At 34.4% G+C, this 12,373-nt stretch overlaps 1 protein-coding gene across 2 annotated transcripts; it reads right to left on the bottom strand.

The window, feature by feature from the left end:
• Window positions 1–1,051: 1,051 nt before the first annotated feature.
• LOC129299578 (uncharacterized) lies at window positions 1,052–6,068 on the bottom strand. Of its 2 annotated transcripts, XM_054938064.1 has the most exons (11): window positions 5,588–6,068; window positions 5,332–5,484; window positions 4,594–4,809; window positions 4,268–4,450; window positions 3,793–4,014; window positions 3,372–3,488; window positions 3,137–3,280; window positions 2,660–2,761; window positions 2,308–2,376; window positions 1,769–1,866; window positions 1,529–1,666 (listed from the first exon to the last, which is right to left on the bottom strand). In XM_054938064.1, exons 1-10 carry the CDS (start codon window positions 5,780–5,782, stop codon window positions 1,810–1,812), a joined length of 1,458 nt encoding a protein of 485 aa, XP_054794039.1. In that variant the 5' UTR covers window positions 5,783–6,068; the 3' UTR covers window positions 1,529–1,666; window positions 1,769–1,809. The 2 variants fall into 2 exon arrangements, with proteins under 2 accessions (XP_054794035.1, XP_054794039.1); XM_054938060.1 differs by lacking the exon at window positions 1,769–1,866 and having other exon boundaries at window positions 1,052–1,666.
• Between the last annotated feature and the right edge of the window lie 6,305 nt (window positions 6,069–12,373).

The following is a 12,373-nucleotide window of genomic DNA, read 5'->3' as shown; positions in this document are numbered from 1 at the left end:
TTCTTGCAAGAAGATAACATCCAGCTGAAACTTAGTAATAAGGTGTTCCAACCTTTGAGCTGTTATGCTTTGGGTAGGCAGCTTCCCGAGCCTCTTAAAAGAAATCCAACTTCATCTTTTTCTGCGCCTGTGTAAGAGAGACGATGGCCTCAAATGGTCTCTTGCCCTTGCCCTCACAAAGCAAGTCCTACAAGAACTTTGACCAAATCCGGGTGGCATAGCTATGAACCATGCAGAAAGCATTGGATTTAACAAGTGAAAAAAGATGGTCCTTCATAAACTGATCTCAAGTAGATTAAAGATGAGATTCAACAAACAAACCCTTTTTGGAGAAGGAAAAGTCAGAAGAATCCCAAACTGATGAGAACCGCTTTCTTTTTCTTGAGTCATCTAGCATATTTGATTAAATGTTTAACCCTGAAAAACTTCCTCCTTTTCACTCTTGAACCTTCAGAAGTATTATGAGGATGTATGCTTGAACGTACCGTTTGGTTAAGTTGCTCAAGGCAGTTCTCATTAATCAAATGCTCGTTCAGAGATTTATTACATCTTGACTGTTCTACATTAATGCCTGAAGAATGTGCATTCGAATCTCAACCAGATTCGTCATGGCTTTTTAGCTCTCGTAAACCATTGGGATAATCAGAATCATTACAACTAGTTTCTTTTGGTTTTGGGATCCAACATGGTCTTGCGGCGTGCTTGAAATGTGATGAATGGGAGGACGATTTTCTGCAATGGTCGGCTGGTGTAATGATTCACAAAATCAGATCACCCTATGCTCAAGAAAACCAGCCTATTTTTTTTAAGCGATCGCCCTATTCTTTTGTTACCCTTGAATCATTTAAATTGAACACAAAAAATTAAACTCAACACTCTCCATCGTTTAACAACTTCATTTTTAATTGTCACTTTTTTATACTAAACTCAAATCATTTATTCTTGCAGATGATATCCTTCAAAATAGAACATGCATTAAAACACAACTATCTGTTTCACACTACTCAAGCATGATAAAATATAATCAAAGATTAGAGAAACCAACTTGCAATTACGACAATCCCAGGTCTGGAACCGGAAATCGCTATTCCACCACTTCAATATTGCAAGAGGCGCAAGCTGGTGACTTTCACCATAAAAAATCTACTCCATCAACCATGGGTCGTTTATCAGGTCCCAAAAAAAAAAAACCATGGACCGTTTAAGTTATAATACAAGAGATTTTCTTATTTCTAAATCTAAATCGAGTGTAAATTATGAAATCTAGATGTTAGCGGAGGGTTCGGAGCGACCCAAAGGAAAATCGTTGGTGATACCCCCAATGGAAAATGGGGTAAGAATTGAGCCTCCCCAGGTACAACAAGAGCCAACATGGAATTAAATTTAGGGAAGTGTCTTCAGATCTGGTCCTAATACTGAGGCCTGAAGCTTCTCAAAAGATTTTCATCCCAATCACAGCATTCACGGCTGTTTCCACATTTTTGGCCAACTCCACAGCCGCTCCTATGTAAGTATGTGGTGTCAACTTTGATAGATGCGTCTTTGCTTCTTTCGGTATGTCCAAGCCCTCAATAAACTCCCTTATGCTTTCTTTAGTGACCGACCTCCCTCTCGTCAAGTGCTTTAATTTCTCATAGGGTTCTGGAACCCCATATCTTCGCATGACCTATACATGCATTTGCAAAGACACCAAACATCTATATTAAAACTAGCACAATAAACAATGCCAGTACAAATCTGCAAATGAATCCAGCAAATAATTGCCAACCATTTTATCATATAATGTCAGGAATTAGAAAAACCCATTGGCTACAAGTATTCCTTAAACCAAGTTTCGAGAAGGGACTCAGGGCCTGTCTGGCCGTGCTGCACAAGCAATACCATTAATAGGTGAGGCAAAACTTGCAGCTCTTTCAATTCAATTGGGGCAATTATGTTAAAAAATTATCTATATTTGCTTCCGATTTTGTTTTATAACAGAAGCACAAATTCCTTGTTTATCTCTCAAAAAAATATTATTTAATTTCTTGTGATGGGAAAATACATATGATGATTAGGAAACGGCTCTTATTCCAGCCAGCATAGCCAAAAAGGCACTATGAAATATACCTATTCATTTTTTTTAATTTTATTCACAAGAATCAGTAACTCAGTTCGCACTAAAAAATTGTTTTTGTCTATGTTGTACCAATTAGTAAAATGTGTTAAGCGAATATCACATCACTAATAAAGAGCTCAAAAAGGTACCCTCAAGCATTGAAAATGAACAAATTAACAGACCACCAAAAGTCAGAAGCATATACATACAGTCTGTATTGGTTCGGCCAGCACCTCCCAGCATAGGTTCAAGTCTTCACTCAAGCGAGCTTCATTGACCTAAGTTGGCAAACAAAACTTTAAAACAATGCTAACTGTAAGAAGAAAAGCCTATCTTGACATTATCTTTTCTCAAGGATTATTCCAAAACAGGAGAAATTTGCTCCATGGGCTTGCAAGCAGCATGTAACTGCAGATTTATACAAGCACTTTCCCAGATAAACTGCTACGAATGAACAGAGGAAAGAACCAAAGTTTATCACCTTACTTATTTTCATTTCAACTAGAAAAAGAAAAACACATCCTGAGAAACCACCAATGTATATCACGTTCTATTTAATACCTGAAGCTTTGCTATCCCTTGAAGTGTGCTTTTGTAGGCTAGAAGAGAATGGCCTATTCCTACACCCATGTTCCTTAAGACAGTTGAATCAGTCAAGTCCCGCTGAAAAAAAAAAAGAGGAAAAAATATTACTTCCAATAGCAACTTAAAATCAAACTATCAATGGTTCACTACCACTCAATTGTACTAAGAGATCGATAGACCATAGTAGCTAACACAAAAACGTTTTCCACAGCATGATCAAACAACATATACATGTGTTCTATTATGCACACATACCACAATTCATACTTGCTGCGAACCAAAGTCCAGAAGATTAAATAGGTAAACTGATAAAAAGTAGAAAATGTTGGATAGAGAAAGTAAACCGATATACATGATTTCTATTATACACACATATCACCATAGTTTAGATTTTCAATAAGGACATGATGTAAAAAATGTTGGAAAGAAAAAGTAAACTGATATAACCCTTGCCTGCCAACGTGAAATAGGCAACTTCATGCTTAGATGAGATAGGCCTCCATTGGCCACTCCAAGATTACCTTCACTATTTTCGAAGTCAATGGGATTTACTTTGTGAGGCATAGTTGATGACCCAATCTCCCCAGCCTTGGTAATCTGAAAGAAAGGTTTTGCATTAAGGAGATCATTATAATACTAAAAGTCCAACAACCTACACTAACTATAGCTTCTATATCAGAAAGCTCACCTGCTTAAAGTAACCCAAAGATATGTAGCCCCATATGTCTCTGTCAAAGTCAATTAGTACATTGTTGAATTGGATAAGTGAATGAAACAGTTTAGCCATGTAATCATGACTTTCAATCTGTTACCAGACCAAAGTAATATAATCAGATGGATATATAAAGCGATCAACAACAAGCTGAAGCTAGAGTGAACTCTGCTTTGAAATTTATAAATCCCCCAGCTCATAAAATTGCAGAACTTCTTCATAAATTTAAAAGATGTTAACAAGATAAAAATGACGAAAATTTTCAAAAAACGTCTATATTATTGCCAAGAGGCATGGCACAAGCCATAAAAATTTCAGTCTTCACAGCCTTCTTGGTTTATTAAATAACATGAAGTTGTGCCCAATCTTAGCATAAAGGAAAAGGAGAGGAACATGCCTGAGCAACATAAGGATTAAAACTCAACCCAAGAGATTTTACAAACCCCTCTGCAATGTGAGGCCAGTAAACATCAGGATATGCCACAAAATGTGCATTGTAATTTCCAACAGCACCAGCAAATTTTCCCAACATCTCCACCTCAGATAGCTCCTTCTTTTCTCTGCTTAACCTCACAGCAAATATTGCCATTTCCTTTCCCAATGTAGTTGGTGAAGCAGGCTGGAGAAAAGTGGGAAAAAAAATGGCAGAGTGAATTTTTCATGATGTTGCATAACATCAATATTCATGTACCATCACCAATATATTATCAATATGTATAATAAAATGAATAATAAGTCGCACTATTATTCACAAGTCATGGATGGTATAACTTATCTTTCATATTTCATGCAATACATAGGGAAATACAAAAGTTTAAAACCACAAAAGACAAGAAATCTTGATTATTAAACTAATTCACAAAATAGCCTACCTGCCCATGTGTACGTGAAAGCATTGGGACATGTGCATTATCTCTGGCCATGTTACATATAGCCTTAATCAAATCATTCATCACAGGAAAAATGACTTTCTGCATTGCTTCTTTCAGCATCAAGGCATGCGCAAGATTATTTATATCCTCAGACGTACAAGCAAAGTGAAAAAATTCAAGAACCTGCAATGGAAAAAGGATATATAAGAATGCTACTGAAAAGTTTCAAAATGTTGTGAACCATCAAAATTCATGATGCCATCATGCCAAACTGAAAGTAGTGCACAACCTCGTTGACAGAAAGGGGAAAGGAAGTGAAGTGCAACCTTAGCTACTTCAGCATTTGACTGGCATTTCTGCTTCAAGAAGTACTCCACAGCTTTTACATCATGATTTGTCACCTTCTCAATATTTTTTATCTCCATGGCATCGCCGATGCTAAATTCATCTATTACTTCTTGTAAGTAAGATTTAGCCTCTTCACTGAAATTTGGAACATCTGTAACTTCAGGAATTTGAGACAGCTGCAGTAACCATTTAATCTGACAAATAACATATTGATCAAATAAAAGACCAAGTTGAGGAGAAAGTTCATCAAAAGTAACAGTAAAATTAGCCCACCATGGACTAAGTATGCCTAAATGCGTAAAATGCTCAACACAATGAAATATACGCAGCAGTACACACACAAATTTATGCAAGGAGTCAAATTCCATCAAGAATCATTGCATGTTCATTCCTTCGGACACTGTTAAATCAGACCCAATTCATAACCTTTAACACAAAAATTACAGCTTAGCAGCATTGGCATGTGACTGTCATTCTACCACATCATAGAGTAAACCAATGTAAATTCCCAAACAAACAATAACCCACGTATGTTTGATTCAGAATTTTCCTCATTAATGAAACATGTAACATGGCAATGTGGTAAATTTCTTTCTCAATCAATCACTAGGTATGATACAATTATGAGATAAATTTGCTTCTTTACAAAGCCCTTCACTGTTACGCCCACTAAAAAAAAAAAATTAAAAGAAGTCGAGCTTAAATTGACACTTTACCTCAACAAGAACCCGATAGTAGATTAGCCCATACTCGCTCATATAAGGAGTCAATTCCTTGACTTTACCCCAATAACGACCATCCAACGGCGACAAAGCCGTCAAACCAGAAAGCTCAAATCCACCCGAATGAGCTCCATCCATCTTCTTCACCTGGACGCGTGAAATTCAACCATAACCCATAAGATAAAACACTGCCAATAGAATCATTCCAACGATGATCATAAAGTTCAAAGAAAAGAAAAATAGCAAGAACCTTTCCAGAGATTGCGGCCGTTTCGTTGAGCATGGCTTTGCATGGGTATCCTCTGCTAGAAACAGAGGTGGGAAAACGAAGTGAAACGTTAGAAAACTGGGTAAAACATGAAGGTCCTGGAGAGTAGCTTCTGACGGGGCTGAAGTTCGAGACTTGGGCACTGTTACACACCCTGGAACAAGCCCCAAATTCCATGAAAGAAGAGCTTGGAATTTAGGGATGGCAATGGGCGGGTATGCGATTATTTCTTAAACAAGGAACTCAGAACGGAACATCAAACTCACTGCTCTGTTGGTAGTGCCGCCGCCTCCGCAGAGTAAGGAGGAATGGATTCGTGAAGAGGATGGTTATAGTCGAAGGAGGCCTAGGGTTGAACAAGTGAAATACAGGAATGAGAAGCAACGGTTTCCCACGCCTTTTCTTCTTTCGCGCAGTAGCCGTATATCGATCGCCAATTCGCAATAGGTTTTTCCCACCGCGATCAGCATTCTCTTTCTGACTTGAGTGAATTCTGTAAATAAATACTTACTTACTTCCTATCATAATATTAAACATTTTCTAAAACCTTACTGATTTTAGCATTGGTAATTTTTATAAATATTTTTTTGGATAAAAAAGTAAAAATATTCATAAAATAATCAGCCAGAAGCACCTAATATTTTATAGTGAAAAAAATATAAATATCTATAACATTACATGAGTGGATATAAAAGTGACCAAACTATTAATTTTAATCTAAATCTGTTAATTTTGATCGTTAAATGCTAACTGTGCATACCACATGTCATTTTTTGCTGATGTGGACTAATAAAGGGATAAAAATACCTATGAAGTCGTCAGTCAAGAGTAAAAATATTCATAACATTATCAGAGTTGGTGCAAAAGTGACCAATTCATCAAATCTTTTAAATATTGATTGTTTAACTAATACCTAAGCAAAAATTGACTTTTTTTTGCTAATGTAAATAAAAAATATTTTCAAATGAATTTTTTATGGATGTTGATCGATTATTGTATGAGTACCCATAATGTTACTTTAGTAGGTGCAATATTGATCAATTTATCAAAATTAATGCCAAATGGTTTCTTTCTATCGCCACATATATCGCTTCCTTTCTCCCTCTCTCTCTACTCATTTTTCTTATCTGCAAAACCTGAGATTTAATATAATAAGATAGGTTATATACAATCAAAGATCAAAACTGAGCACACCTCCTATGCCACCTTACCTTAAAAACATTATCACAACCTTAAACAATTTTATTCATGATAAGTTCAAATTTTTCAAATGGTTTTTTCCACTACTATAAAAAAAACAAGTGATTTAATTTGATATTGGGTCAAACAATATTTTCTCACATGATATTCATACAATGATCGATTAACCTTCAAAGAATTTCATCTGGGAATTTTTTTTTGTCCATATTAGCAAAAAAATGATCAACTTTTACTTAGGTATCAGCTAAATAGTCAACATTTAAGGGATTTGATGGATTGGTTACTTTTGCACCAATTCTAATAACATTATGAGTATTTTTGCTCCTGGCCAACAACTCTATTGGTATTTTTGCCTCTTTATTAGTCTATATCAACAAAGACTAACATGACATGTACAATCAGTATTTAATGGTCAAAGTTAATGGTATTAGGTCGAAGTTAACAATTTGATCACTTGTACACCCACTCATGTAACGTTATGAGTATTTATGTTCTTTTTCTTATTTTATGATACTTGATGCCTCTGACTAACCACTTTGTAAGTATTTTTGTCCCTTTATCCTTATTTTTTAACTATGCAATATATTAGAATTTTAATTACTATCATCAAGACTCTCGTATAGGGTATGTAAGCTTTCAACTAACATTTTCAAGAATTGTAAATTAGTTATCAATGCCCTATATTTTGATCCAGAGGAAGTTTATATTATAACTATGGTTTATCTTAAGTTCTTTACAAAATAATATCACAAGGTTAAAAAAAAAAACACAGAATAATATCTTATGCCAACATTGTCTCAAGAAAAAAATATTTATTAGATTTTTTTAAGAATTAATAGATGTTATTTTAATTTTATTTCAAGCCAGTCAGTATGTCTTACCAAAAAAATAGTTCAATTTAGCATGCTTTTTTGGCCACAATACCGAAATTAAAGTTAATATGTTAGTTTTAAATCACAGTTTTTTTTTTTCGAAGTTTCCAATAATGTAATTGCGATAACTCAATCTCTAAGGGGAAGTTGAGATTTGCCACGAATTAATTAGAAGACCAAACAACACCATGAATTTAGCAACCATGTCAAGACTCATGGTGATAATTTGAAGAAAATCAACTAAGCGGTCACAAGTTTGGAATAATAGTTATAATTAGCAACCAAAGTTAAGTTAACTTGAGTGAGTGGCATTTTGCTTGGACAAAAGGTTGGGATCTGGAGAGCTGAAATCTTAACCCCTTATATGTGTACTATGTCTCTACTTAGTTAGGAAACAGTTATTATTTGCTCTTGTTGGGAAGATTTTTTTTTTTTGGGTCACAGTTACTGAAAATCTTTTCATTATGACTATGTAAGTGATGATGGCATAAAGCGAAGATACATGATGAAAAACTTGTCAATTTGTGGATTTGTAGATTCTAACATATTTGAATGGGAGCACAGATAAACCTTTGGGAAAATTACCATAAAATCTCTCACTGGGAAGAAAATTATTTTAAGAGATCAAGACCAATTTAACGATTAAATGTACATCAGGCCCATTACTTTACACGCTAAACCTAACATTAGAGTTGATAATTTGAACTAGTCCAAATAAGCAAAAAATTTTAAAACCAAGCTTAACATTTTGGTAAGATTATTATAATTCAAGCTAATTTGGTTTATTCAAATAAGCCCTACAAAATTGGGACCAAGTTACTCATTTCTCTATTTAAAAAAATTGAATTAAAAGTGGGTAAAGGTGTAAATTTAGCCATCAACCATTTTTTAAGAGTGTTAGATAACCTATATTATGAGATGGTGCGAAATAAATTTTCAATTTTTAAACATGAAACATCCAGTGGTCTCTGCTAATTTTTATTTGACAAACGTTAACTTTCCATTTGGAGCCTACAAAATTTTGACTGAAAATGACACATGACACTCCACCTCAGCATATAATTATTTTTAGGGTAAAGGTACAAATATAACCATGAATTATTTTTTAAGGAGTACTAGATAGCCTCTACTATCGGGTGGTGTAAAGAAAATTAGCAACTATAAAAAATGGATCATCCAATACATTTCCATCAATTTTGACCAAACGCTATTTGTTTTCAAACTTATTGGATCCACAATGCGTCAATCTCTCCAATTTTCTTACTTTTATTCTCAATCTCAACTTGAGCAGAAGAGGTTCAAAGAGTTTTTATCTAAAGACATTCATGAGGATGATGCCAACAAAGTAGAAGAAGACAAGGTTTTGTTTAAATCTTTGTGGCAATTCAAGTGAAGTAATATTTTGAATTGCCGTGCTACTATGCATGGGAGAAACTTGATTCAATCACTTTATTTTCTATAAAAATAATTTATGGCTAAATTTGTGATGCCACTATAGGTTCAAAAATAATTCATAGCTAAATTAAGCTTAAATTAAGCTTTTCCTACACGTTGTAGCATCACAATTCAAACTACTATTTCGCTTGAATTGCCCCAAAAATTTAAACGAAACCTTATTTTCTTCTCTTTTTCTTCTACTTCATTAGCATCATCTTTATGAATGTCTTCAAATAAAAATTCTTTGAGCCTCTTCTTCTCAAGATGAGATTGAGAACTAAAGTAAGAATATTGAAGAGATTGACGCATTGTGAATCCCATAAGTCGGAAAATAAATGGCATTTGGTCAAAATTGATAGAAATGTGCTGGATGATCTATTTTTTATAGTTGATAATTTTATTTACACCACCCAATAGTAGAAGTTACCTAGTACTCTTCAAAAAATAGTTTGTAGCTAGATTTATACCTTTAACCTAAAAATAATTATTTGTTGAGGTGGAATGACATGTGTCATATTCAGTCAAAATTTTATGGGCCCTATATGGGAAGTTAACATCTGTCAAATAAAAAACAACAAAGGTCACTAGATACTCCATTTTTTAAAGTTGATAACTTATTTTACACTACCTTATAGTACAAGCTATGTAGTGCTCCCGAAGAAAGTTAACGACCAAATTTACACCTTCACCCATTAAAAGTTAAAACACTACACAGGCACCACTCTAGTACTTCCTTCTTTCAAGCAAACCCTGCCTATTCATTTTTGTAGTCTTTACTTCAGTCTCCAGTGAGTCTTCTACTCTTCTCTCTTTATTGAGCTGCTCAAGCTCTATCTCTACGTCGAGTGCCTTTGTTTGTCTCACTCTTGACTTTGCACTCTCGCTCAGCAACCATATTCTTCATCTGTCTTGTTCAACAACCATCTTTTTTCCTTAGCAAACCAAAATTAGTGACCTTCCTTGCTCGGTTCTTTTTTACTCCGCAAATAGCCACGATTTAATATTCACCCAAGTGAGCTCACAACCACAATTTAAGATTCACCCACTCAAGCTCACGGCTACGAACAAGCTTAAAAGGTATTTTGATTGGGAATCCTCATCATCTTCTCTAATCATGGCAAGCTCTGAGTTCAGTAGTCACTCTAAGTAATGTCATGTGTTTCTTCACTATTTTTGTCCATGAGAACAATAAGCATTTTCTATTAAGGGTTTTGTTTCTCCAGTATATAGAGTATTTATTATCCAGTCTCCTTAGTTTTGTGTAAGATCTCTACAATGTTTTATTTCCCAAACCTATATAGCTATGTATATATTAAGAAAATTCTTAAATAGATCAAGTATGTCACACCATATGTAGTCAGTCTAATAAAAACATGACATTCAAATGCCATTAAATATAAATTGATTTTAATATTAATGACAGTAGAGAAAGAAAAGGTAAAAAATTAAATATGCATTATGTTATAAGAATAAAATCAATTAAAATAATGTCATAAAAGATTTCATTTAGATGACTTGGAGCATTCTAATTGAATAGACCACAAATTACATGACACGCTCAGTCTACTTAAGAATTTTTCATATATGTATCATAAGCAAAAAAAAACCAAAAAGGGCCTCTTACTTTTTTCTTGGCCATCTCTTTTTCATTTCCTAGAATTGTATCAAGGGCAAACTAAAGTGAAGATTCCAATCTTCTGAGTGTCTTTGTATTCTAGAATAATAACAAATTGAAAATTGTTATTTATACTCCTTCATGTATTTGTTTTTCAGAACAAGAAGCTGAAAAGTAGTGTTTCCACCACTTCATGTGAGGATTTGGAACACTTTTCATTCTCTTGCCTTAATATGACAATGAATTATCACCCAAGAAGATTTTTTTTTGCCATGTCAAAGAAGTTCCTTTAATTTGGAAGCATCTATTGCTTGGTCTGTTTCATGACAAGGGTCACTAATATATACAATTATCGACCTTGAGTTAGAGCAGGATCCTTAACAGTCCATAACAATGTAAAAGTTCAATTCTCTTCTTGTTATTTTCAAATTTTGGACATCTGTTGGATTGTATTTTTGACTTTATATTTTCAACTTGGACTTGTTCTTTTATGAATTGAAAATCATTTTTTGATGCCGTTAGGCGAAGAAACAACAATAAAATCACAAAAAAATGATATGATTCGAACATTTTAGTAGCCCAAGGACCTTAGGAATTTGGGTTGGGCTAGCTTTTCAAGAAGTTTGGGTCTATTTGGGTCCCCAGCTATATATATCACTTTGTACCTCAAATCTATCACCTTGCACCCTACACATATGACCTAACACCTTAAGCATTTGACCTTGTACTTCAAATCTATCACTTTATACTTCAAGTTTGTAACCTTGCACACTAAGCCTAAGACTTGTACACAAAGCCTATTACCTTACACATCATAAAGGTACAAATTTCATGAAAATACAACCTATCATCTTGAAAGCTATGGTCCATAAGAAGACATGGTTAATGGATTGTTCATATTACAAGCATGAAAATTACATGGCATTTTTTAAGGTGAATTTGTAACTTTATTGTGTAAGATCATAGACTTGGTGTATGTAACATCCTAGAGAATTTAAACCTTAATTAACTAAGTAAATAAAGTTAATTAAGTAGTATGTGATTACAAAGAGTTAACAAGTGTTTTGAGTTATAATTTCAGTTTTAGGATTAAGTCTAAAGTGAAATTGGGGCACTTAGACGTCAAAAAGTAAGAAAATAAAGAGAAATAGCTTTATGCCACATGTTACGACGTGTGCACAACATAGGGCTATTCACGGGCGGGTACGGGCCACCCGTGGCCTTACTTGTTACCCGCTCGATTTTAATTAAACGGGTAACCACCCGCCCACACTCGCATACACCCATTTTCATCCATTTTAAAACAGGTCTGGGTAGGTACAGGCGGGTTTGGGTTACCCATTTAACCTATAGTACTCATATTCTTAATAAAAAACACAACAAAAAAATTCTCATTCCATTTAATTCATGAGACAAATCGAGATTCAAGTAACACATTCAAACCAAATCTAATATGGAAGCAACTCAAACTTAAATTGAATCCAGTGAAGTTGAAGCAACTCATTGAGGATATGGCTTAAGTCGAGGCAAATCGTGGAAGACAACTCAAACCAGACCAAGAATAGAAAAGATAACAGAGTGAAGTAGATTTGTGTGAAGCAGATTGACGCAGATTTGTGCGAAGAGAAGCAGATCTGGAGAACC

Source organism: Prosopis cineraria, unplaced genomic scaffold (genome assembly GCF_029017545.1).
Source record: "Prosopis cineraria cultivar Desert tree isolate PC_DT_omini unplaced genomic scaffold, ASM2901754v1 PC2, whole genome shotgun sequence".
Taxonomy (NCBI): Eukaryota; Viridiplantae; Streptophyta; class Magnoliopsida; order Fabales; family Fabaceae; genus Prosopis; species Prosopis cineraria.
Note: the sequence above shows the minus strand (reverse complement) of the source record. Positions and strands in the feature narration are given on the sequence as shown.